The 27697-nt window shown below is 43.8% G+C and overlaps 1 protein-coding gene across 4 annotated transcripts in view; it reads right to left on the minus strand.

Annotated features, from left to right (window-relative positions):
- Positions 1-27697, minus strand: part of Clnk (cytokine dependent hematopoietic cell linker) — a 189887-nt gene that overhangs the window by 144679 nt on the left and 17511 nt on the right. For 2 of the 4 annotated variants that reach the window (XM_010641846.2, XM_019210328.2), the window contains exon 2: positions 3090-3255. The exons of 1 other annotated variant lie outside the window; for it this stretch is intronic. Coding sequence is in view for 1 of the 3 variants with exons in the window: in XM_010641845.3 (XP_010640147.1) it covers positions 2649-2867 (219 nt within the window). In the remaining 2 variants the exon portion in view is untranslated. Of the gene's footprint in view, positions 1-2648; positions 2924-3089; positions 3256-27697 lie in introns of those variants that run through there. One more of the 4 variants, XM_010641845.3, reaches the window with a different exon arrangement.

Consider the following 27697-nt stretch of genomic DNA (forward strand, 5'->3'; position numbering starts at 1 on the left):
GTTTGAATCTGTGTGTGGGAATAATGTCTACTAAGCAGTGTACGCACATATATAGCCATAAATGAAAGACGGGAAGCAACGAAACAAAAAATGAAGCAGATAATCAGGATAATTCCCAAACAATTCTGTAACAAAAGTAAAAACAAAAACAAAAACAAAAAAACCCAAAAACAAAGGTCACCAAAAACAACTCCTATGATTTCCCCAATTACCTTTTTGAGTTGCTGATACCTAACCCAAGGCTTCTCAGATTAACCGATGACTTGCAAAACCATTGAAATATCTTTTTCCCTCTGTTTCATAAGCTTCTGGGAACATCGGGTAGCTGGAAGAATTCTATGGAGTGCTGACCTCTACCCTGGAAGTTGCTGGTGGTGGGAGATACAACTGCTTCACGTAGTGGGATTCAGAATAGGATCGTTCCCAACCTCGCTGTTACCCACCAGCCCCGACCCTGCACAACACCAAGAGCTTCCAGTCATCTGCCGAGTGGCTGAGTCAGGCACAATGTGCACTTTCTCTCAACCTCAGAGCAACCCGCAGAGTATTATTACTCCTCTCAGTTTCAGATCGTAGCTGGGGATTTAGCTCAGTGGTTTGGTGGCCTGCCTCGCAAGCACAAGGGCCTGAGTTTGATCCCCAGTACCACAAAAACAAAAAAAAAGAAAGATTCAAATTGTAAAGCACCAGCTGTCTCTAGTTCAAGAGGAGACAGGTGAAGCCATGTACCTGAGGGTGCACAAGCCACACAGCAGATTCATGTCCACTTTTGACTGATCTCAAAGCCCTTTCGCTTTCCATATTACCACAACGTTCACCTTCACTGAACTTCTCTGAGCCCCAGTTTCAACATCTTCTGACTGATTTAATGTATGCTCTGCCCACTACATTAAAATCATTATATATGAACATGTACATTCAAAGGCTCTGTAGATTACACAGATAACTGTGATATATGACTATTCTCAAATGACATCATTAAAATAAACTTCCATACATTTATGCACATTGATAAATTCCATGACGACTGTGGGCATATTTTATGAGTAAGGTCAAAGATTTGGTTTAAGGAAAAAGAACCAATAGCGAAAACCAACATTTACAAACCATATAATGTGTCAAGTACACACTATATTTCAGATAATATAAATACTATATTATTAAAGATAAATGATTTTCAATATAAGTCTTATGTAATCTGCCTGCATTACAAACATACAGGAGTTGATACTGGGAGATGAAAAGAACATGCATGGCCCAAGTGGCAGATTTAGGACCCTGACCAGCTTGGTCAGGCATCCAATCCTGTCGACTTTTCACAGAGTAACTGACTTGTGGCAAACTGAGCAGAAAATGGGGTCCCCTGACCTAAAGGCCAGAGCTGGCCGGATGTACAGGAAGTTATAGCCTGTTTTCAGAGCTCTGAGGTTCTGAGGTTCATACAGTTATTGAGAGGCCCTCCTTGGTGAAAGAGAAACAGCACCACTAAGACGATGGGTGTCAAGGACCCTTGTAGTAGTGGATTCAAGAAGGAACTCCAAGAAGCTGCAAACAGACATACTTAACTATATACACAGTGGTCAGAATCAGGTGAAAATAAGTTTAATTTGGAGTTGTTGCACAATGCATCACTGTCTGGAAACCCTTGAGCATGTTCCTTTGAACACTCAAGCTCTTTGTCTGTGAAGGAAGGAAGATAATCCCTAGTGCTCAAGGCCAGGTGTAAGGGTCAAGTGAGTTACTATACATGCCTGGCTGGCTAGAGTCAGAGTCACAACCATGCCAGGCACCCTTCCTGGTTCTCTAGGTCATATTTTATCTGAAGTTTCCTCCAGTAGGTCTCCAATTAGCCAGAACTACCATCCTTTTCCCGATCTTTGACATGCCTATTTCCAGTGTTTGGGTGGCCCCTGGGAATGCCAAGTAACTTCACACAATATAGACACCAAGACACAATTGGGGAAGTGACAACACCAGATAACAATCAGATGGATTATCAAGGCTTAATCCCATCAGAATCTTTTAGAACCAAAGTCTCTGCACTTTGTTGACATTTACTGTATTTTCTCTCGCTCCAGTTTATCACTTGTCTGTTGTCTCCAAGAAAAACCCCGGTGTCATTTCAAAGTGAACATTTTATCCCAGCTTTACTCTCCCTCTTGGCCTTCTGGCCCCTGAGAGGTGCAATATGTCAGCATAATTCCAAAGTCCACATCTTCCACACCAAAGCAGTGTTAATTTAGAAAATACACACACACACACACACACACACACACACACACAAATCTATTTCCACTGAACTCCAGGAATGAATGTCTACTGTTAGTGACTCACTCTGAGTCCAAGCTGTCACTCTAAGAGCAGACAGACAACAAGAAAGCCTGCAGTCAGTGGGGTCTGTATATCAGCAGCACCGCCAACCATGGAGCCTTTTGTGTTTTTATTAATAAATATCTTGAACCGCTTTTCCAAGTAGAATGAAGCAATCTTTAAAGCCCAAACTAAAGGGTCTGGTGTTGTTTGGGTGCTACAGAAGGTCTTGCATTTCATGCTAGGAAATGCTTGGTACGGAGTCTTTGCTAAGGATCGCTTGTACAGGGAGGTGACCACGAGATGCCCGCACAGACCATGCTGGCCTGCTACTTTACCTGGACAGTCTTCAGAGTGCCAAGAGCTCTGGGTGGCAATGTCTGTGTCCCGAGAGAAGGTCCTGTGGTGGCATCGTGGAGAACTGAGGGAACTGGTAATCTGTACGGCCAGTGTTGAACTGCTCTCACTGCTAAGCAGTGTCCTGCAGCAGAAGCCAATTCAGATGTCCTTTTTAGTTCTGTTTCCTGTGAAACGCAGCCGCAGACCTGGGGAGGCATGGCCTGTGGGCAGGCAGGACTTCCTCTTCTTTGAATTGTAGTGTGATACTTGAAGCCATTGGAAGCTAAGATCTCCCAACCCTAAAGCTGGCCTTAAAGTCACACGATTCCCTTAGCACACCAGGATCACCAGAACACATTAGCACAGACTGATGGGCAGCAGGCATATAGAAAATGGGCTCTGCTAGTTGTAACTGCATGTGCCTGCTGAAGATGAATTACCTCATGACTTGCTTTTGCTGTGATGTTCTTAGCTGTTCAAGACATGGGCCACATCCTTCAGGTGTTACAGAATGATCACTGGGCCCTGCTCATTTTGTCCTTGCTGTATTCATTGTTAGCTACGGGATCTTGGACATCAACTTCTCAACGAATCTCCATGTCTGTGCTGGAGAAATGATAATGCCTGTATTTTAGGATTATTATAAGAAATGAAAATAATAATTAAATAAATTCATGTATCTGCACTTTAGCTATATAGCAGGTACTTGATGTACTTTAATTGCCTTCTGCCTTAACCTCTGTCTACTTCCCAAGTGCCTGTTGCCCTCCTCTGGGTACCTGCCATGCGATGCTCTAGTTTTATACATATTAATATCATTGATGTTGAATTCTACAAAATCTCCCACATTATTTAAAAAACGTTCTAAGAAGTGCATATTTTTGTAGGTAAATAACTGTGAATCAACAAAGGAAATAGTAAAATAGTTCTTTGCTAAATGCCATTTGTGGCCAGATATTGTACCAAGTAAGTTGCAAACATTTTTCTACTTAACTCGCTAATAGCAATGATTTTAATTGCGAGAAGTGAAGCCCAGTGAGATTCAAGTAATTCATTCACCTGTGCATTTGCAGTATAAAATAATAACCATTTTATCAGTTCACCAGGATGTAAGCCACTTGGTTAGCTGTGGCCTGTAGCTGCATTAATTTACTGGGGTTTCCATGACAAAGTGCTATGGGTTGGTTGGCTAAAGTAATGGAAATTTATTTTCTCATAGTTCTGAAAGTTAGAAGTATGGAAGTGAAATGTCTATAAGGTCGGTTCCTTTTGAGGGCTATAGTAGTCAGCTTTATTGTTTCTGGTTTCAAATACCTGATACATAGTTTAATGAAGGGGAGTTTATTTTGTCTCATGACTTCAGAGGGTTCGGTCTGTGGTTACCTGAACCAAAATTATGTTAGAAGGGCACAGTGAGATGAAGCAGCTTAATTCATGGTGGCCAGAGTAGGGGAACAGTGCCAGAGAGGAGAGAGCAGGGACCAGATATTGACTCCAAGGTCAACCCTCCACGGCTCTCCTGCCATATCCTGAAGTGTGCTTTCCTAATTCCCTAGGCATCTCCCAGACAACCAGGGACTGCAATGAGTGGATTGTGTCCCCTCAAAATTTATCTGCCAAGCCAGTGTGATGGAACATAACTGTAATCCCAGTTCCATCCCAGCCTGGCAACTTAATGGTAAGCAAGAATCTGTCTCCAAAAAAAAAAAAAAAAAAAAAGGTAAAGAGCTGGGGATGTGGGGATGCAGCTCAGTAGAAGTCCTGGGCTCAATCCTCAGTCCTACATGCATACACAGGTGTTAAAGCTTAGAATTTGATCTCATGGTTGGACAGTTTCTTTACAAAAATAATTTCAAATGAGGCCAGAGTGAGACCTAATCCAATGTGGCTAATGTCCTCTTAAGGAGAAATTTGAACAGAGATGCAGAGAGAACACTATGTGAAGATAAAGAGGTCATTTATAAGTTTCAAAGAGACCTAAAACCGTCTCCCCACAACATCCCTTGTGACACGTAAGCTTATTTGTCAGTATGACTAGCTTGGGAGCGGCCCAAGGGATCTTCCTCGATACATATTAGACTGCACTTGTGAGTGAGGGATGTGTGATGCTCGCAGAGGTGCATGTGCGGCTCAGACACAAGCTTGGTCAGCTGCAGAATCAAACCGGCTTCCTTCACATCCTGGCCAGCTGTGCTTATGGAATGAATTGAAGCAAGTTATCAAAATTTACTGATTCTCTCATTTCTTGTCTTTAAAAATGACTGTGGTACCACTACCCTCCCAGAACCATTCAGTGTCTGAAATTTTAAAATTATCATGCAAATAATGGTAATCACATATGTCAACATATGGATCTCATTTGAACAGCGTTTTACTTTTTTTCCCCAATTTCTACTATGAATGTAGCACACATGCAAGAATCAATTGACATTTTAATCTATACTTTGAAAATGATTTTACTTTTAACCTTTTAATTTTGAAATGATTATTGAATCCCAAGAAAGAAAGAAAAATTGAAAAAACCCAAAGCACTCCCATATAGTGACTCCACCACGGAAACTCATTTCTTATGAATAAACATTCTGCACAGAGGCAGATTGGACTTTTCATTCACTTCCTCTCTCTCAGAGGAGGCAATGTGCTCAAGCGAGGAGAGAATGGCAACAACTCATCTAACCTTACCACTTTCCCATTGTTTTTTGCACAGTTTTCCTTTGAATTTTTTTTTTTAAAGGACAGAGTCAGTGTTAAGAGAAATCACTGGTTCTGGGTAAAAATCCTGCCAATGTGGGGTGTTAAGCTTTATCTTTTCGGCTGTCTGCTAATCCCGGCTCCTGGCAGACAGCTAATCTTAGGCAGATGCCAAGGGATGGGGTCGCACAGTGCAACTCTCTCATATATTTACCCCCAAATGAAAAACTAAAGTTTGTAGCATTATCTGGGAACCAAGGGTATGTTGCTTGCTTCATAGATTCCTACTCCAGAGTGCTGACTCTCACAGGGGATCAAAATGCATGTTTTTAACAAATTTTATGAAGAGTCTTCTGTGGAAACCTGAGTGAGTTAGCACCAGTGTTTCTGATTTATGATATTTAGGCATCTGCCCATTAGTAGCGGGGTGCTGGGTTCCAGAAGGCTGAGCTCACACTGCCTGGGACTCCCTTTCTGTCCTATAGCACATTGGGATCCTCCTTGCATCAGCTCTTTTAAGTCGTGCGAGGGCTTTTGAGGGGCTTCTCCGTGGAAACATAAGTGATATCTGACGCTGTGTTCAACTTCCGCCAGGTCTGTGACACCAGTGGGTAACTGTTACGGCTGCTAAGAAGTTGCCTCCTGGCAAAAAGCTGCAAACAGAAACACAGTGGGCATGCAGGTGCACCCAGTCATATGGGCACAATGTTCCTCCAACAAGGAGGTCAGGCGTCCGCTATTTCTTGGCCTGACCACCCCCAAGGCCTTCTGCATGAAGGAAAAATCCAAGATGGGTGAACCCAGAGCTCGGGGTGGGGGAGAGTCCGTGGGCCACGAGGGAGGGGCCGTTCTGAGTGCAGCCTGTGTTTCATATTTTCTTCCTTGCCTGGTTTTGTTTCATTCATCACCAAGTCCTTTGGTAAGCACAGGGGTAGAGATGATATGCCACTGTAGAAAGAGCTCTTCCCTAAAACCTTTGCCTTACGTTCCTTCGATGCTCTCAGGTCTTCACTCACATTCTTGACAGGTAAGTCATCAACGAATAAATCTCCAGGAACCACAAACTCATCGCTAAGCTCACACAGCCTTCCCCCAGAAGGAGTTCGTGGAGTTCACAATAATCAAGACCTCAATGTGTGGTGTAGTTATTCTGGTCATTTTACATAAACGTACAATTTTGTTATGACAATAAGCTCTCCGTGCTGGTATTCTTATTGCTGTCACATGTCTGACAAAGCAGCATCAGGGTCACCAGGTTCTCATGGCCCTAATGACAGATGCACCTGTGTGTGTCCCATCAATCTTTCTCAGTCGGCTTCTTCAAGGCGGCCCAGCACAGGAAGGTCTGCCCCACAGTGGCCATGGGAACAACAGGGACACACAGGGAGATGAGAGACGGTGCAGTGCCAGGAAGGAATGAAGCAGGATGGCAAGACAGAGAATGGCCTGGGCACATGGGGTGGGGCCTCTCTTCACCTAAGATGGCTGAGTTGGAATCTGCACAGCTGATGTCTAAGGAAGGAAAAGGAGGCAGTCCAGGGTTGCTCCGGAGGGAAGAGATTGCAGAGGGAACCTCCAGGCAAGGATGAGCTACATAGGTTTATATTTCTTAAATGACAAACCCCTGGATGGTGGTTGTACTTATTTCTCTTCTTGGAATCTGCTATAATGCTGAAGATTCATCTTGTGTTACCCAGCAGTAGATGCACTGAATTGAAAGTAGTCTAAAGCTAATTTTCAAATGACAATGTAGGGTCCAAACGAGGTGAAGTGATAGACCACCATGGAGATCTGGAGGCAAAATATGACCAAGGCCAGGTTCCAGCATTTGCAGAGCATTAGAGCTATGTCCTAATTCTGCATTTTAATGGCAGCCACAGAAAGCCAATTTTCTTGAACAGAGCATTGTTCAGACAAATCTGGCTGGGGATGTGACGTCATCCCCAAGGAAAAAAAATCTGCTATGGGTTGTTTGCCAAACACTTTTTCCCTGAGGTTAAAAACACTGTAGTATTTTTAAACCATGCAGGCAAAATCACTCCCTTCATGCAGGGGCTGAATTGCTGCCAGGGTCGCTAAGTTGGCAGGACCAAGAGCCCCACACCATCTGTCCTCATGTTGGCTGAATGTAGGTCCTGAAGCAAGAATGACATTAAGAACAAAAACAGCCTGGGCAATCACTGTGGAATCCCTGGATAGTCTTCGTGTCCACACATGTGATGAACAAGACTCTCCTCTCTCTCTCTCTCCCTCTCTCTCTCTCTCTCTCTCTCTCTCTCTCTCTCTCCCTCTCTCTCTTTCATTTTCTCTGTCTGTCTCTATCTCTGTTTCCTAACCGACTCCATTTATTGAGAGAATTTGAGCAAATTATCAAGCTTAGCAGATTCTCTCACTTCTCATTTGTAAAAGTGATGTAGTACCCTGTTTTATTCACTTTCTCATAATGGAGATGCAACACCCAGCACCAGCAAATTAAAGGCGGAGAGGTTTATTTTGACTCACAGGTTGTCGAGATTTCAGTCCACAGTCAGCTGGCTCCAAGGAAGGGCAGCATGGTCGAGGGGCCTGGTGGAGGAGGTACAGCTCATGGCATGGAAGCTAAAAGCAGAGAGAGAGAGAGAGAGAGAGAGAGAGAGAGAGAGAGAGAGAGAGAGAGATCAAGGGGGAAGGGAGAAAGACAGATCCTCCAGGCCACACTGCCAGTGACAACCTTCTCCCACCGGACTTCACTCCCAACCTCACAGTTAGTTTATTTTAATTTGTTAAATTATTAATTCATGGGGTGTTTGATTTGGGAGCATTTTGAAGCAGGATTTCACTCTGTAATGCAGGCAGGCCTTGAACTCACTGTGTAGCCCAGGCTGGCCTCAAACTCACAGTGATGCTTCTGCTACAGCCTCCCGAGTGCTGGGATTACCTGTGTGTGCCACCACAGGGCACTCAACATCACATTTAGCTGTATAAATTCATGGTGAGTAATCACATCTTGTGATCCAGGCACCTTTCAAAGCCCTACCTGTGAGCACAGGAGCTGATGGGGAAACTGAGACAGTAAACCATAACATACTCCTAACCTCCCAGCATCACTAAGTGCACAAAGTTATAAAACTGTTATGGAAATAGAGGTAAGCATCTTTTTGTTTTTGAAGAAGAAGAAAGAGAGAGAAACCAAAAGTACTTGCCTCCTTTTAAGGCATGTGAATGAAGAAATGATAAAGCTCCCTGAGGACAGGGCTTGATCTGTGGTACTCGTACAATCTGTCACTCACCCCAGCACTTTCAATAGCACTTGCTCAACTTTGAAAATGGGCAAGTGGGAAGGAGAAAAGGATAAAACACACTTTCAAATTGATGCTATATAATTTGAACATTAAGCCTCCATATGGGTAATACCAAGTCTCAGGTGAAAGTATGACTTCTCTACTGTGAAACTGCCTAATCCAGATCGAGTACCTTTTCAAATCCATTCCGGGGTGGAGTTTTCCTTGTGGAACGGTGAGTGAGTGCGTACCAGACAGAATTTCTGCTGGGATGTACGCACTGATGCTGGGGCCCTGGGGAAGCTGTTGGGCTTACAAGACTGCTGCTTTGTTTGGCCTTCCTTGGCCCAGCACATTGCCCCAATGGGTGCAAATGGGATGCAGATGTGTCAAAGCAATGCGATAATGATTCTGATGGTGACGAAGGCAGAAAAGACATAGGGACAAAAGTTGGGAATAATTAAAGGATTAGATTTCCTCAGCAACGTTTCCAGTTTGGAGCCTCCTGTAACTTGAATTATGTCTGCTAAAGAGTTATGTTAAAGTCCTAATCCCCGGTACATTAAAATGTGACCTTATTTGGAAAATGGGTCTTTGTAGATGTAATAAAGTTAAGATGCAATGACTAGATTTTATGGCTTATATCTAAATGTCCCCTCAGAGCCTCATGGACTCATGGGTGGAGCTTTGGGGAGGTGACTGGATCATGGAGGTGTGATATTCATCAGTTATTCCACTAATGAGTTTATAGCTCAGTGAGATTTGGGAGATGAAGCCTAGTTGGAGGAGGTGGACTGCTAAGGGTATGTCCTGGAAAAGTGTATCTTCACCCTTCCTCTTTGGATCATTCTTTCCTTCATGTGGCCATGCCATGGGCTGTTTCTCCTCCACCATGCCCTCTTCCATGCTGCCCTATCTGAGAGCCAGGTAGTCATGGACTAAAACCTCTAGAAACTGTGAGCCAAAATCAACCTCTCCTCCTTACAGTTGTGGATACCAGGTATTGTGTCTCTATAACATGGAAGTAACTAAGACACTAGGGTAGGACCTAGGGGAGACAACTTAGAAGAAGAGAAGAGATGGGGACAAAGGAGAATGTCATATGAGGACACAGAGACATGCAGAAAGACAGCTCTGTGCAGATGGAGGCAGAGATTGGAGATGCTGCACAGGCCACGCAGTACCTGGGGTACTGTGAGCTGGAAGAGACAGAGAAAAATTACCTCTAGAGGATCTGGAGGAAGCATGGCCTTGTCAACACCTTGATTTCAGACTCTCACCCTCCAGGACCTCAAAAGAATAATTTTCCTATTGCCAAAATCTGGGTAATTTGTGACACTTGTCACAGGAGCCCCAGGAAATGAAATTGGAGCCTCATATTTGCTATTCTCAAACACCATTATTTTGAAAATTCCTGTAGAAAAACAACTTTCAAGCTGAAAGACTTAAATTTCTAATGCCATATTCATTTTTATCCCCATTGAAACAACTAGTTTTTAAAGTGTGATTTTAAATTAATCATCTGAAGCTTTTTTCGGGCTATAAATAGGATAGACCACACCATATGTTCAGGAGTGGGAAGATCATGGTTGAAGCCAGCCTTCAGCTCTGATGGTCAGAGACCCTATGAGTAGCAGCCATCATTTGTTTAAATAGCACTGGAGCTACGTCAGTCAAATAGTCTAGGATTTTGAATTTGGGTCTTATGATGACCCAGATGAGTGTTGAGAAGGCCTCTCCCCTAAGTCATGCCTTCAGAACTTGCTCTCTTCTTCCTTCATCCTGGTCCTCTTTGGTCTCCTCAGGGGTGTGATTCTCCAGTCCATTTTGTTCAAAGCAAAAAAGAAAGTAATCTGAGAGGGGAGATTCTGGTTGAGCTTCACATATCAGCTCACAGAGGTTCAATGTCCTTATTTTATCTTTGTAGAGTATATTTTGCTCTTGTTCACAAGTATGGTTGGAATCTGCATCTGGTGGGTCGTCATGGCTTTGTGAGATGTAGCTTTGGCTCTCCGTGTAGACGCAGAGAGCTCCGATCTCACTCATTGTCTAACTGAGCTCCAGCTCTCTGTCCTGCACATCTTGTTCTTCAGCTATCTGTCCTGCACATCTTGTGAAGGATCCCTGGAGCCTTGAGGCTCCAGCACTGAATGCCCTTATTGCTGCTGAGCCATGAGATGCTGCAGAACTCAAGTGCTCCCTTGACATGAGCCACCTGGAAGTTTTCAGGATTTAAATTCTGTGGTTTTAACCATGACCTTGGGAGATGTGAATTCTTGCCCCTTTATCCTCAGGATGCCTACCCAGGACACAGAGACTTAGAAGGATCTAGGAAGATGGCACCATGACATGGAGGCCTTACTTTGGTATAACATAGAACACTCTGCCCACTCAATGTCATCTGCTGGTATTGTACCATTTACCCCTATCCTAGCCTCCCTACAATGTCACTGGATGATACAGTAGCCATCTATAAATGTTGTAGACTCTTCCCTGGGGAACTCAGGCTGGGATGACTTCTGTAGGTCAACTGGGCCACTTGTTAAAATACAGATCCCAGGTCCCTGCCCCAGAACAATGATTAGAATCTCTGTGTTTCAGGTGCAGGGCTGTGTATTCTAACCAAGTTCTCTGATGGTTCACACACACACTGCAGTATGAGAACCAGTGTTTTAGCCTATGGCAGACTGAGGCAGAAGGACAGGATACCTGCTGGGTCAACTATTTGCCTGGGTCTTATCTCTAGGTACTATTAGGAAGCCTTAAACTATGCTACATTTTCTTCCATCATTGAATTATTCCAGATACACACACTGGAAAAAGACCTTATGTTAAAGTTCTTTCAGGAAGAGCCAGTAAAGGGCCTACAGTTTCTAGGAGTTACAACACAGCGTGGAGGCAGGACTCTTACTGCTGCTGCTCCCATGCTTGGTCTCATTCCATAGTTACCCATGAGGGATTGGTGAGTTCTAGTGCGAAAAGATCCATGGAGTGCAGGGACGTCAGTGCTTGAGCAGGTATGGGCTCCTTAAGAGCTAAAATGATGTTTTAAAAGTCTGCATTGCTGACTCAATCAGTGTGATAGTCAACCTGGCTCCATTTGTATAAAGTTGAGTGATTCCAGGCGGTTGCCTTCCCTTTCCTCCCCTGATCCTTGGGGGTCCGCTCAGTTAATGCATAACAGACCAACCACAGCATCCTGTGTGAGTCTACAACTACATTTTCCTTACTACCTTGTAAACAAGACTCCCTGGCACTTATGTGATACTTTGTTTTAACTAAACTATGTAAAACTGCCCCTGACCCCCACTAGTTTAACAGAGTTCTGCTCCTGTGAAGTTCTGCTTGTGCTCCCCCGCTCCCTCAGCCCTCCTCTAATAAAAGGGCCCTTAAAATGACCCTGCAAATTGCCTTTCTTGTCCAAAGCTTTTGGAGGGCTGAGCCTGCTTTAGACTGCCAGCTGTGATAATGAAAGATTCCATTTAATTCAGAGTGTGACACATCTCTATTGTTCCAACTCGCCTGGCTCTATAACATTATGAAAGCCCTATGGAATTGTGCTGTGGTGTCCAGAAGAATTCAGCCCATTATCTCACTTAGTGAGGGAAGGAAGCCATGGGCTGTGCTTATAAGTACAAGTGCAGAGAAAACAAAGACAGATGACCGTACCCATGAAAAAGGGGTTATCACCTCTTTTCCTTAAAAGATTCACTTTCTAAGTCCAAGAGGCCAACGAGGATGGCTTCTCATACTTGAGCACATCTTTTATGTACTTAGAGGGGCCACCGAGTCTGTAGAGGACAAATTTGTTTTTAATTTTCTTTCTCTGGCTTCTTTTAGACAAAGCCACCTGAATGTGGTAGTCGGAGAAAAGAAATGTGGGTGGGTCACCAGAAATGGTTTTAAAACTCACCTTGGCTTCTCACTATCTTGGGAACATTGAGCAAACTACTCATCCTCCTTCTCAATTTTGGTCTGCTCCGTTGGACATTGTGCCTCTTGTTAAAATTTGTGTGAGTTATAAGAATAAAATGAAGCAGATTATAAAATAATCACTAAACGTGAATTAAAAATTATAGTGAAGTATCATCGTCTTCATCTTCATGGTCCTCAGACCAGATGCAGGAGACAGGGACAAGGTACGTGTTCATAGAAGTGATAATTGTTTTGTGTTGATGTAGGTGACGCAAATAGAATTTGGAAGTAAAGCTAGAAGAAGACCACAGTTCAGAATATGACTTTTATCAGAGCAGAATCACCATGGAGTGTGATATCCAGATGTGAGCTGTGAGCTCCCTGTCTACATGGCTATGGCTGGTGGTGAGGCCCATGATGGTGATGTTGGTCTCATTGATGGGGGTGGGTTTGGGACAAATAACAAGGCAACTGCCAAACCAGCAATTCTAGGATTTCAATAACATTTCATATTGAAGAGATTTATGAAGATCACTAAGTTTTATGGGCACTTTGTGGGCCTGTCCATTCTTTTGCTGACTCTTTGGCCCTTGTACCTGATGGAGTGTCTGGATCATTATCATGTTCACTAAATGCCAGCTGATAAATGAATATATAAATAAAAGAATGGATGACCAATGGAAAATTAAAGTGTGATAATCCTAGAAGATAGGTTTGGTCATTTTTCAGAAAATCCGTGAAGCTCATTTTGCTCCTGGCACTTTCCTGCTTTCCTTCTTTCATACTCAGACCCACCTGCCTTTTCTGTCCCTTGATAGAACTGTTTCCAAAATCCTTGTTCTTCTCAGATATTTCTATTCTCTAACCGAAGTCTTAAAAAAATTTAGGGAGCACTGTTCTATTTAAACTTGAAGTTTCTCTGGTGGACTCTTACTGCAGTGGCTAATTTTATGTTTCAACTTGACTGGCCATGAGGTGTCTAGACATTTGAGTCTGTCTGGGAGAGAGTTCCTGAATGAGACTAACATATTTACCCTCCCTCCTGGGAGTGGGTAGAGCTCATCCAATCTGCTGAATGTCAGAATTGAACACAAAGGCCGAGTAGGAGGAAATTCTTTTTGTTTGACTGCTTGTGTTGCCAGCCTTCAGTCTCAGACTGAAACCCTGGGTTTTCTTGGGTCTAAGGACTTTGCACCCACACTGCAACTACACATTGTCTCTCTTGGATCTCTAGCCTGCTGATGGGAGTTTTCACCAGCTGTCATATGAACCAATTATAACAAACCTTTATCTATCTATGTATCTATGAATCTATCTATCTCTCTCTCCTATTGATTGTCTTCATCTGGAAACCTCAGTACTCATGTACCATTTTCATTTTAGTAGGGGGTCAGATAGGAAACAAGTTTAGCAAAGGGGAGATGACTAGCTATGAAATGTAAGGCCTAATGGGTAGAATTCAAATGCTAAATTGTGGATAAAGAGAGTGAGTACTGTGATGGTGATAGTGGGATTTTCTGTAGAATGAATCTAATGCTGTAATATTCAGTGTGTATCAGGAGACTGACGGGATTGTCCTACAAGAAACTCAAGGCCATCATGGTTAAATGATAGCTGGAATAAGTAACCTCAACTCCAATCAGAGAGTGTCTAACTCCAACTCCAAAGAAGCATCCAGTGTGACTTCGCAGAGAGCCCAGAACAATCCAGCATTTTGCATGGCAGACTTAGTTGGGTTCCCAAGCTGTGTGCTTCGTCCTTTCTTTAGTGGAGCTGGCTCCTAAATGATCTCAGCTACTGAAGTGAGCAGGTAAGACAACAAGCACTGTTGGGGAAAAACCACCTGAAACACTCACTGTCTTCAAAAAAGTAAAAGAAGCTCAGATTTCCATAAACAATAGCAAACTGTAACATGCCAGTGCCATGGTGCAATATAGGCAATAATACATGAATAGTTACACAGAGAGTTTGTATTCAGAATTAAAAGCATTCGACTATTTTACTGCTTGAAGTGTTTCAGTACATGGTGATGATTTCAGCCTGTCTAGGAATGTTGATCAGCTTCTGCATCTGGGAGGGATTTTAGCAACTCTTCTACCTTTGTCTGGTCAAAATTTCTCTAAGGCCTCAATTCCCCCTATTTTTTTAATATAAAAGTGTTCATGGGGCTGTCACTGTATAACTTTCCTAGCCAAAAGTATGATGTATTTATTTCATTTTGTTTTCCTCCTTTGTACAAATAAATCCTTAAAACCATGCTATGGATATTGCAAGCAGAAACTGGCTATTTCAGGCCTGGTTGCATCTGTTGCTTGTAGACATGAACCCAGATGCCTTCCTTAGAAACATTCCCTCCCTGCCTCTCCCCTCGCCTGTATGAGTGTTCTCCATTAACTCGCTGGCTCCACGGTGCCAGGTTGTGTGTGTGAGACTCAGACGAACACCATTTGCTGCCACTGCAAGTCTTCACTGAACTTGTCATCCTTGTCATGTCCAGTGTGAGATCTGGGAAGGACAAATAAGAGATAGTCCCTCCTCTTAAGGTGCTTGCTGTGAGGGGAGAGGCTGACAATAAATAGACAAGTTGTTTAGTGAGTGAAAAAAGATAGAGAAAGGCATGAGGGGCCTGGAACTGAAGCTGGTAATTTTGCAGAAGGGGATCTCACAGGGGCTGGCCGTGGCTACTAGAGACAGGGTCTTGAGCATATTTGGTCCTTCCAGTGTTTCTATGACGTAGCCTAGTACCAGTGCATTGATACTAAGGGATGGGGAAACCGAGGGACGGAAAGTTGAGGCAACATGAGGCCACCGAGCCAGTACCTGAGCTGGATGAGCATCCAGATACCCTTAGGGCTTTTAGCTACTGTCCCCACTACTCAGTAGTGGTCGGGGAAAGGGGTGGATGGCAGATGAGTCAGAGGATGTGGAAGGTACCATCCTTGGGACAGAGCTGCCTCCTCTGAGGGAGAGCAGTGAAGGAGGCAAGATAGGAATGAAGCCACGTGGCTTGGGACACCATGGTATACAGGTGTGAGATGGCTGAGGGTGAGGCTACACAGACTGGCCCATTTATCTGGCTCCAGGTATACACTTTTCTGTTTTATTCCAAAGGCAAGAAGCCATTTAATTTTACATAGAGAATTGACAAGATCTGGTTTCCACTGCCCACGAGGTCATTTGGAGAAGGAGAAGAGACACAGATTTGTGCACACAGACCTGATGCTGGAAGACAAGCTGGGGGCTCTCACAACCATGCAGATGCCAAGGGACAGAAGCATGGTGCAAGCAGGAAGTAGAGAGCTTGTTATGCCCCGGGAAGTACTGGAGAAGGAGACCTAGAATTGCAGGTCCATGCTGGCCACAAGGAGAGAAATGCTGGGGGCCATTGGCACAAGAACACAGATGGCACAGCAGGGAGGATAGTGGTCCTTGGACAGCAAGGGCTGATGACACTTGGGAGACATTTGGGGTGGGTGTTGTGGGGACTCTGGATAGAGGCTGGGAAGCAGCGATCTGGCCGGAAGGGGTGCCTGGACTTCCGGAAGTCTGTTGCAGCAGGATGTTGGCGAAAGTGGACCATTGCTCCCCTGGAGCCGGTGGCGGGGCAGCCGAGGTGAGCTGGCCACCCGCCCTCTGCACTGCTGTTTCTCGGAGAGGAGTCTGGAATTGTGTCTCCAGTCAGGCTTCCCTCTTAAGCAGTTGGAGTTAAGTGAGTTATTTATAACCCTCCTGGAATTGTGCTTGGAGCTTTTAAGCTCATATTGGCATCTTCCCTTTGCTAAACTTGTTTCCTATCTGACCCCCCAGTAAAGTGAAAATGCTACATGAGCATTAAGGTTTCCAGATGAAGAGAATCAATAGGAGAGATAGACAGGTACATAGATAGGTAAAGGTTTGTTATAATTGGCTCCTACGGCTGGTGGGTGGCAGTGAGCTGTGTCTTCTCTCTCAGCACATTCACCTGAGATGAGAGCAGGTGCATGCTTTGCGAAGTGGTCAAGATGTGTACCTCTCACATCCGGTGGGTTTAGATTTGAACCTGTAGGCAGAAGGAGTAACTCTACTTTTCACCTTGTGCTAGACACTGGCTGCTGCGCTAGGTGACTCAGGTATCTTCTGAGCACCTAATACGTGCCCTGCTCAGCCAGCGTGAGACACCCAGGCACACTTTTAATCCTGAGAAGGGTTTGCCTGTGCCCTGCTGCAAGCTCTCATGTCTCTCGCCCAAAGGCTCTGCCCTCCACCGTGTAGCTGATCGGGATGGTCAGAAACTATCCCTCTTCCCTGGGAATCTGCAAGCTCCAAAGGAGTGGGAAGCGACCTGAGTCTGTACGCATTCAGCACCTGGTGTGTAAAGACAGATGGAATAATTACAACCATTTCAGTAAGTGCCGTCATGAATACGATGCTGTTTTTTGACAGTGGATAATAGGGAATCTTACCGAAAATAAAGGACCGCCAGGGTCCATGTCTCTGAGGAAAGGTCAGCTCAAATGACATCGTAGTGGAAGAGAGGAGGCAGCTACAGAAGAGGAAGAGAAGCGAATTCCAGAGAGTGAGAGAGGGAGAAATGGAGAGGGAGAGGAACTGGGGAGGAAAAGATGCCCCCAAGGGAACAGAGTTATTTGCTTTCCATCTTTCTCATGTCAAATACTGGTTCCTTTACGTTCTACAAAATGCCATTTCAGGAAATTGTGTTTTCTGTTTTGTAAAATGACTCATGTAAAAGAGCTCTTTTGTTGACATTGGCATTAAAAATAAATTCAGAATAAAATAACTTGGAAGCATTTTTATTTTCATTCTCATTTTTTATATGGAAACTAAGTTTAATTTTTCTTTTACTGTTTAAACATGAATGCTTCCTTGCTGGCACATGCCAGCTGCCCACCCAGAGCCCCTGGGGACCACGCCGCTGCAGCCCCTTTCTCTCCCTCTACCTCCATCTACCATATGCTGGAGGAGGCCCATCTGCCCCTCCAGGCTGGGTAGGAGAAGCTGCAGGAGTGCACACTGCCCCTGGTCCCGGTCCTGGGGAAGCAGGAAGCTTCCTGCCTGAGGGACTGGAAAGAGCAGCAAACCATCCTTCAAAGCAGAGCCTGGAACTCAGGAAAAGAAAGTACACAACCCCAGGCCTGAAAAAGCACAACTAACAGCCTGCAGGACTGCAGGTCACATGACCTGGTACCCGCTGGCTTCACTTCCTCTTTTCTTAAATTCAGTCCCGAATCTATCATTTATAGGAGGCCCCTTGGTCCTCAGGGGATGGAAGGGCTCCTGGTAAACCTGTCCAGAGGAGGTGGGGTCAGGCACTTCCTGTGGCTGAGCTGTAGGGGTGCATTTCAGGTGGGAATACGGGAGCATCCTATGCACAGATGCTGGGTGCTGCTTGGCTCTGACTTTGGACCTGAGTCCAAGGGGCTGGGGAAAGGCTGAGAGAGAAGGATGTGGACATTGGTGGACCGAAGACCCCAAGAGAACATCTTTGGTACTGGCACTGTCAGTGTGGCCTCTGAGTACTCAGGGTGGTGCAGTCCCAGAGCAAGAAGGAACCTGGTGCCTTCCAAGGCACAGCAATCTGAACAGTAGGCATCAGAGAAGAGCTAGGAGGCAGAGGAAGCATTTGTGACCTTACAATGAACACTTAGTATAAGTTTACATGAAACACTGGATCTGAGTTCCTCCTCAGTAAGTGCAAAAAAACTGAATAATACACACATTTACACTTTTAAAACCCATTGGCCCTTCCCCAAATAGTTAACTATGGGAAACGTAAGTCACACACAGGAGCTATACTATCTCTCTATTTGCAGCTACAACAAATCATTCAAAACTTGATAACAATACAACTTTTAAAGTAAAAGATCTTATTGGAGGGCAAAATTCTGAAATCCGTCTTGTGAGACTAAAATCTAGGTACTAGCAGGCAGAGCAGTGCTGCCTTTTGAACTGTGAGGAACTAATCCATTTCTCTGTTTTTTCCAGCTTCTGCGGGGTGGGGCTGTCTCGTCCTTGGTCGGCTGTTCATTCCCACATCTTCAGACCCACCGGAGTCAAGCAGAGTAGACTCCTTCTCATGTTGCCTCCCTCCCATCTCCTCTTCTGACTCCCTCCTCCGCAGTTAAGAGCCCTGGTGATTAGATCCCCCAGCCCCGCCACAAGATAATCTAGAATAATTTTTCTATTTTAAGGCCAGCTGCTTAGCAACATTAATTCCATCTACACTTTATCTCCCCTTTCTTGGGCAATATAACACATTTATAGGCTCTGGGAATTAGGCCATAATCATCTTCGGGCCTGTTATTCTTTCTTCCACATCCCCCTTGCACAAAATGAAATGTGCTTTTTTAAGGAGGGGGATGATATGAAAGTGGAAGGCATTGGAGTCATTGGGGAAGCAGTGGGATCTAGTTTCCGTGTCACCACTCAAGCGCTATGGGATTCCGGCAGCTGTTTTACTTGACAGTCCGCTGTCTCTTCATCTGTAGATCTGCAACCCTGTCTCGAGGCAGTTGTGAAGGAGAAGAGGAAGCAGAAACGGGCGTGGGGGTCCTGCATCGATGTCTCGCTCTGCTGCCTAGCTGGTGTAGCATCCTTGCATGTTACAAAAAGAATCAGACCTTACCCTCCAAGAAAGAAGTAAGTCAGAAACAGGGCAGTGGGAAGCCTGCCTGACTCAGGACATCACAGCCCCAGCCCAGGGTGTCTGTGGGCAGGTTCCCCTTTGTGCTTCTCAGGGTGACCCTCCTTAGAAGGACCCACGAGCAGAGTCTGAACTTCTGTACGTCAGTGCCTCCCAAAGGCTCAACTGCTACAACTGTAGATTAAGGGGTGGGTGGTATAGAGACCCATGGAAGACAATTTTGAGACAGTACCAGACATGTTTCTATCTTGAGCGGACTCCAGAGTTCCCAGGCAATAGCCACATGCCTGAATTTCCTGATGTATGATCAGATATATAAAAATAAACAGCAGGACGTCTCCGGGCAGGGGACAGATTTCATTTCAAGCTCTCCTGATGCAATCTGAAAATAGAAAATTTATTTGCTCTCAGCAGTGGGGGCTTTGGGAGGAAAGAAAAAATAGGTATGTATTCTGTCTACCTATCCTTTTGGATGTAATGATCCACTGGATCTATTGCCCTCGTTTGATCTTGTAATATATCCAGAAAGTTTTTTTTTTTTAAATGATTTCCTTTGCACAGGACAAATGAAGGCACAGGAGAAGTGAGACACCACCCCAGCCACAGTCCAGGCTGAGACACTAGGCGTTGCTGATCCCTGCACTGGGTCTTCAGGCTGCCTTTCGCAGGATCCTGGCTTTGTCAAGATACCACTGAGCTCCATGCACTTAGTGGTGCTCACTAAGCACCATGAAGCTTCATTCTTTCAGAGTCCAGAGGGGTAAACAGGACCTGATGGCCACCCCCAGGCCTCACCCAGCATGGAGAAGTGGGAGACTGTGACAGCTGTGCCGCTGAGGTCACGATGCAGCAAGGTGTAGATGGGATCATGGCCCAAAGATGTCATCCAAGGCAGTAGGGAGCGGTTGGGAGCTTCCCAGGGAGGATTTCTGTACTGTGCTGGATGCTGAGGCCAAGCAGGCCTTTGCCAGAATGGGACAAAGCGGGCTGCAGGTGATGGAACAGAAGTGAGGGAGGCCTGGCAGTTCTAGAGGACAGTGAGTGTGTCCCTTCCTAGCATGGGCAGTGGCAAGGAGAGTCTGAAGCAGGACCACATGCAATTGTGAGGGCAGAGACCTGGTGGAAACCCCACCGCCTTGCCCCCTGCTGCTGCTCAACCTTCCTGAGCCCCAGCTCACCACAGCTGGAAGTAGAAATACGAATTTTCACCTCAAATGATTGTCATGGGAATTGCACTGGAAAACGCAGAAAGAGCTAACCTAATAGTTATCATTTCCAGATGCCATTCGAAGTGCTTTATACATATTAACAAGTTTAATCTTCTCAACCCTTTGTGATAAATACTATCCTCTTCCCCACGTAGCGGATGAGGGACTGGAGTGCAGGGTAAGTCACTTGTCCAAGGTTGCATGCTAATCAATAGAATGGCATCCAAGGTATCCGTGATCGTCTTAACCAGGGAATTAAGAGGTTGCATAAACAGCTCCAGCAGAACTCCACATGCATTGGGACAGAGGGGTTGTGCTGAGCAGCCAAAATGAGCAGAGACCACATGGTGAGAGGTTGTGCTGGTCCTTTTGTTCCACAGACCACTGAGAGCTCCACGAAGGGCTGGCAGGACATGGCCAAATTTCCCTTGCAGGTAGCTCATGCCAGTGATAGGGCCCAGGAGAGCCTGGGGTGGATAAAGCAGAGCATTGTCTCTGTGGCACGTGGGAGGACACTGGACACTGCATGTGTATTTTGTAAGAAAGTCAGCAGCCTGCATTCAGGGCCTCAGTGTGTCCCAGAAGGAGTGCGGCTTGGAAAGGAAGTGAGACTGGAGGGCAACTGGGGATTGTCGAAATGCCGTAGAGACCACCGTCACAAGTATGCTACGTTCTTCCTAGGCTTTTCTATAACATGGCCAGGTCTACTGAAAAGCTTGCCTGAACAAATCAATTTGTTCACAAAACAGCATTGATATATTCTACTTAACCAAGGAGACTCGCAGACACTTTCAGTAACCAAAGCTTTGTATAAATGATATTTCACGAATGGCACATTATGGCATGGTACGAGACTAGAATTAGGAACCTCGAGTTCCAGTTATATTCTTAGACTAACCGTCTTCCCCATCTGGAAAGCAAGAGGTAGATAGCTTAACTGGAATTTACACAGAATCTCTGTGAGTGTCATATTTAGGAAGCACCTATGATGATACCAAATAGTTATCCTTTCCAAGTGGTCAAGAGCTAAATACATCCTGTCACTGTAATCATGGCAGTCTTCTTGTGGAGTCATTAGTATGGCCATGTGAGGTTGGCCTGATAACTCTCCGCATCTCCCAGGTGGCAAAATGGAGTCTCTAATTTCAAACTTGTTTCTATTTGACTTTGAAACGTGTTTCTGTTTCTTTGAGTTTGATGATGATTAGAAGATGATATAAAACTAGTCCAAACTATCTCTCTCTCTCTCTCTCTCTCTGCAGCAAAGTCCTTGTGATAGGATTTCCCCATTCTTCTTATTGAACTGTGAAATCTATTTCCTTACTCTTTTAGTGTAGGCCACCTTATGGCTTGCTCTAGCCAGAAGACTGCTGCAGAAACAGTCCTGTGCTACTGTCCACTCCAGGTGCCAAGAGACCTTGCAGATCCTGCCAAAGAACTCACCAAGGAAACACCATAAGATGGGGCTTTTAGGAGATTAGAAACAAAAGACCCAACAGCTCTGTCACGCCAACTGCAGACAAGTGAGACCATCCCAGATAAGCCTGTCATTAGCCTACACCCTGGCCCATCAGGCATGTAGCTGTGTCATCAGATGACAAACAAGAACTATCTCCAGTCTTCAAGGTTACAGTGACTAGGGTGTTGAGTCATTGATTTTTGTGGTTGTTTGTTCATTGTAGTTATTGATAGCTGATATGATAAATATTTGATCATTTATCCAGAAACAGTTTTAAAACAGAAAGGAAGCTCTATTAAGAAGCATCTCAACTTAATAGTCAGAAAAAAATAATAATCCCAAGTCATTCTCCCTGGGAATTCTAATGCAGAAAAGTACATGAACCTGTGGTCCTGGTAGTGGCATATTCTGGATTACTGAGAGAGACGTGAGGTGTTGAGAGTGGTTGGTTCTCTGTGCTTATTAGTCTGAAGGTGAGGAATAGCTGGGAGCCACAGGTGTCAGAGTCCAGATCACCCCCTCCTAGGAGGAGGGCAGAAATGAGGCTGCTCATAATAAAAATGTAGAGGCGGAAGAAGTAGACTAAGGAAACTCTAGTGACAATATGGAAGGAGACCCCCTTCCCTCTTTGTGCTTGGATTTGTCGTATGTTATTTGTTACTGTTTATAGGTAAGCTAATCGCAATACCTAACACCCACAATCTGAGGAAGGAAAAGTTGATTTGGTTCATGGTTTCAGGAATCCAGTCCATGTTCAGCTGGCTCCAAAGCAGGAACATCACAGTAGAAGGGGAAGACAGAGCGAAAAAGGTTACTCAGTTCATGGCCGCCAAGAAGCAGAGTCGGGGGATGGCGTCAGGAGGAACGGGCCAAGGAACTGGATATAGAGCTCAAGACCATACCACCATGACCCACCCAGATACGTGCAGAAGTGTATTCTACCACACCTCTTGGCAGGTCTTAGGCAAACAAGTTGACACTTCCTCCTGACCACCACAGCCCCCCCTGTCATCTCCTGTCCGACCCCAAACATATCTTCTTGAACCATACTTAAAAATGAACACAGTAGTAATTAAAAATTCCACCTAACATGATACAACTATCTTTTGTACAACTGAAAACGCAACAATCCTTTCCCCACAGTATCAGCATTGTTAAAAAGTCCAAGTTTCCTCTGAGGCAGTTTCGAGCCCCTATTAAAACCCCCCCCAAAAAGCAAGTTACATAATTCCAAGGTATGATGGCACAGGGTACTCTCCACACAATTGGAGCTAATGTGTTTCAAGAACTGCTTTTTGCCAGGCGCTCTTTTAGTTAATCTGAAAGTATCAACACATTTCCATTCTCATAACAAGTTTCCTCCTTATCCCCATTTTGCATCCGAGGGGACTGGTGGCTTTAGAGGCAGAAGATCCTGACTGAGGAGGTACAGGGGTGAAAATGGAGCTGGATGTGTTCAACTCCAAAGACGCAAGCCCCGTCTTTCTCCTTCACTGCCCCAGTGCCCTCCAGATACTTAGGTTAGGGTAACTGCGGCTATAGGCATCACCCTGCTTGCCTCAGCTCTGTCTCCCTGAGCATTGTTCCCTGCTCAAGCTCAGGTTCTGTCTTACTACCTTTGTCCTTACTATCTTTGGTCCTCTCCACATACTACCTGTTCAGTGAAAGCCTAATGAAGGATTCGAGGAGGGAATATCAAAGAATGCGTAATCAGGAAAGTCTATTTGTCATGAATTCAAAGCACAATGCTGTTAGAGTGTTTCTCTTTGTGCCTGAGGACCGTGACCCTGAGCAGAAAATGATGATATTTCTAGCCTAAGGCCTGCCTCAGTGGCATGGGTGATTTTGTACTCCAGATTTGATGGCTCCTGCCTCTCAGCAAAGAGGAAAATCTGAAGATGGGTATAACAGATGTCGAACTGTGGGCAACATATTTTCTCTCTGTAAAGGTGTGAGCTGGTGTTCAAACTTCTGCCTGGACAGTAAACGATCTTTGTTCTTGCCGGCTTTGTTGCCCAATGCTAGGCATTAGGAGAAGAGAGGACTCCTGGTTTCTCCTTTTGTGTGGTATGGAGGCTGGTGTCCAATATGAGCATGAGAAAAATGAAATTCTCTTAGCATAAATAAGTGCTCTCTACCTTGGTCTTTAATCTCACAGAAATCTTATAACCTGATACTGCAGAGTCACAGAATATTCTTTCCCAAAACATAACTGCCAAATAATTTTAAAATATATATGAATCTATAAAATAAAATGTCTCAGATAACACTGGCACAGAGAGTCTGTGAAACTTACGCTGCTTGTATTCTTTTTATTGAGTTTATTGGTACAATCTAGGTATACAATACAGTTACATTCATCATTGGGATTCTGTACCTTTAGATAATAGGTCTTGATTCTCATTTTTTCCCCTTGTCCCTGCCCTCTCTTTACCCCCTCCTCCCCTCACAATTTACAAACACTTTATTTCCATTTTTCAGATTCTCATATTTTTTTCCTCTCCCTTATTGCCTTTCCTCCACCCTTCCCACATTCCCTACACCTTTAGCCCTTTACTTCCTATTTCACATTATTAATTATCTCATTAGGATCCTGTGTACTATTATAGTTTTTCACACCAAAGAAACTATTCGGTATTTCAGTTAAAGAAATCTCTGTATGAACATTAAAAATAGGGAATCCTAAAATAAAACTAAAAAGGAAAGTAAAAGAGATGACCCACCCAGATACGTGCAGAAGTGTATTCTACCACACCTCTTGGCAGGTCTTAGGCAAACAAGTTGACACTTCCTCCTGACCACCACAGCCCCCCCTGTCATCTCCTGTCCGACCCCAAACATATCTTCTTGAACCATACTTAAAAATGAACACAGTAGTAATTAAAAATTCCACCTAACATGATACAACTATCTTTTGTACAACTGAAAACGCAACAATCCTTTCCCCACAGTATCAGCATTGTTAAAAAGTCCAAGTTTCCTCTGAGGCAGTTTCGAGCCCCTATTAAAACCCCCCCCAAAAAGCAAGTTACATAATTCCAAGGTATGATGGCACAGGGTACTCTCCACACAATTGGAGCTAATGTGTTTCAAGAACTGCTTTTTGCCAGGCGCTCTTTTAGTTAATCTGAAAGTATCAACACATTTCCATTCTCATAACAAGTTTCCTCCTTATCCCCATTTTGCATCCGAGGGGACTGGTGGCTTTAGAGGCAGAAGATCCTGACTGAGGAGGTACAGGGGTGAAAATGGAGCTGGATGTGTTCAACTCCAAAGACGCAAGCCCCGTCTTTCTCCTTCACTGCCCCAGTGCCCTCCAGATACTTAGGTTAGGGTAACTGCGGCTATAGGCATCACCCTGCTTGCCTCAGCTCTGTCTCCCTGAGCATTGTTCCCTGCTCAAGCTCAGGTTCTGTCTTACTACCTTTGTCCTTACTATCTTTGGTCCTCTCCACATACTACCTGTTCAGTGAAAGCCTAATGAAGGATTCGAGGAGGGAATATCAAAGAATGCGTAATCAGGAAAGTCTATTTGTCATGAATTCAAAGCACAATGCTGTTAGAGTGTTTCTCTTTGTGCCTGAGGACCGTGACCCTGAGCAGAAAATGATGATATTTCTAGCCTAAGGCCTGCCTCAGTGGCATGGGTGATTTTGTACTCCAGATTTGATGGCTCCTGCCTCTCAGCAAAGAGGAAAATCTGAAGATGGGTATAACAGATGTCGAACTGTGGGCAACATATTTTTCTCTCTGTAAAGGTGTGAGCTGGTGTTCAAACTTCTGCCTGGACAGTAAACGATCTTTGTTCTTGCCGGCTTTGTTGCCCAATGCTAGGCATTAGGAGAAGAGAGGACTCCTGGTTTCTCCTTTTGTGTGGTATGGAGGCTGGTGTCCAATATGAGCATGAGAAAAATGAAATTCTCTTAGCATAAATAAGTGCTCTCTACCTTGGTCTTTAATCTCACAGAAATCTTATAACCTGATACTGCAGAGTCACAGAATATTCTTTCCCAAAACATAACTGCCAAATAATTTTAAAATATATATGAATCTATAAAATAAAATGTCTCAGATAACACTGGCACAGAGAGTCTGTGAAACTTACGCTGCTTGTATTCTTTTTATTGAGTTTATTGGTACAATCTAGGTATACAATACAGTTACATTCATCATTGGGATTCTGTACCTTTAGATAATAGGTCTTGATTCTCATTTTTTCCCCTTGTCCCTGCCCTCTCTTTACCCCCTCCTCCCCTCACAATTTACAAACACTTTATTTCCATTTTTCAGATTCTCATATTTTTTTCCTCTCCCTTATTGCCTTTCCTCCACCCTTCCCACATTCCCTACACCTTTAGCCCTTTACTTCCTATTTCACATTATTAATTATCTCATTAGGATCCTGTGTACTATTATAGTTTTTCACACCAAAGAAACTATTCGGTATTTCAGTTAAAGAAATCTCTGTATGAACATTAAAAATAGGGAATCCTAAAATAAAACTAAAAAGGAAAGTAAAAGAGAAAAGACAATGATGAAACATTAAAATAATCCTTAATTCTGTAGATGAAAATGGTCCCTGAACATATTTAAATTGCTTCTTGCTCTTATAGTCTTATCTTCTTTTTTTCATTATTTAGAGAATACTTTATTAGTTTCTATAATCAAACCCACGTAGATATGACCTTACATATTTAATACAATGTCTTACCCCTGTATACATGGAAAAAAAATAAAAAAAAATAAAAATGAAAAAAATTAACATTTCTAGACCAACATGGCTGTCCATTTCTGTACAATGCCAATTCAACACAGTAAATTGGGATAACTTTTTACAAAATTGGCAGCACCATTAAAGTTTCCCAAAATTCAATTTATATACATATATATGTATATATATTTATATTTATATAAAAAGACTAATAATTGCAGTATGTAATGCATCAATAGGAGCAACAGCTTTTCCAGGTTCTGCAATCATCTGAACAAAATTATAGACATTCAGCACATTTCATTAAAAACAAAGCAAAACAAAACAAAACGAAACAAAGAAAAGAATAATATCCAGAAAACAGCAAAGTTCTGTTGCTATTGTGGTACCTGGCACCATTTTTTTTTATTAGCATCTTAATCATCATCTGGAAAGAGAACATTCTAGAGTAATATCATTAAATGTAGCTCTGATAAAGCACAGTCGCTACTATGTATCATAAAGCAGGCACAAGATATTTTACCTTCATAGAGGTATGATACAGTACCGTCCTACATCGATAATACTAGAATCAGTTTTGGTTTGAAATTTACTTTGCCTGCAAATAAGATTGCTACCCCTGTTTTTCTCTGGGCTCCTGTCACATGGAGAATTGTTTTCTATCTTTTCACTTTCAGTCTATGGGCTTCTTTTTGCACTAGGTGTGTTTCTTGTATACAATATATTGTTGGATTTTGCTTCTTATTCCATTTTGCCAGTCGATTTTTCTTGATTGGTGAGTTGAGGCCATTGACATTGCTGGTTATAACTGATATGTACTGACTTATTATTGACATGTCATTGGCCTTTTGTTGACTCTTTTTACTTTTTCACCTTCTCCTTTAATTTCTTGCCTTGCCTATTTGATTTGCTCTGTTGGGCCTCATGGTGTTGTTGCCTTCATTGTCTTTTTCTAGGATCTTGTTTAGAATTGCTTGTAGTGCTATTTTTGTCATGGAAGTGTCTTATTTCCCCATCCATTTTGAAAGAGAGTTGTGCAGGATACATCAGTCTAGGTTGGAGGTTATTCTCTTTTAGTACTTGAAATGTTTCATTGCAGGCTCTCCTTGCCCCCAGGGTTTGTGTTGAAAAGTCTGCTTTGATTCTGATGGGCTTTCCTTTATA

Source organism: Fukomys damarensis, unplaced genomic scaffold (genome assembly GCF_012274545.1).
Source record: "Fukomys damarensis isolate Sample0158 unplaced genomic scaffold, DMR_v1.0_HiC HiC_scaffold_35, whole genome shotgun sequence".
NCBI lineage: Eukaryota > Metazoa > Chordata > Mammalia > Rodentia > Bathyergidae > Fukomys > Fukomys damarensis.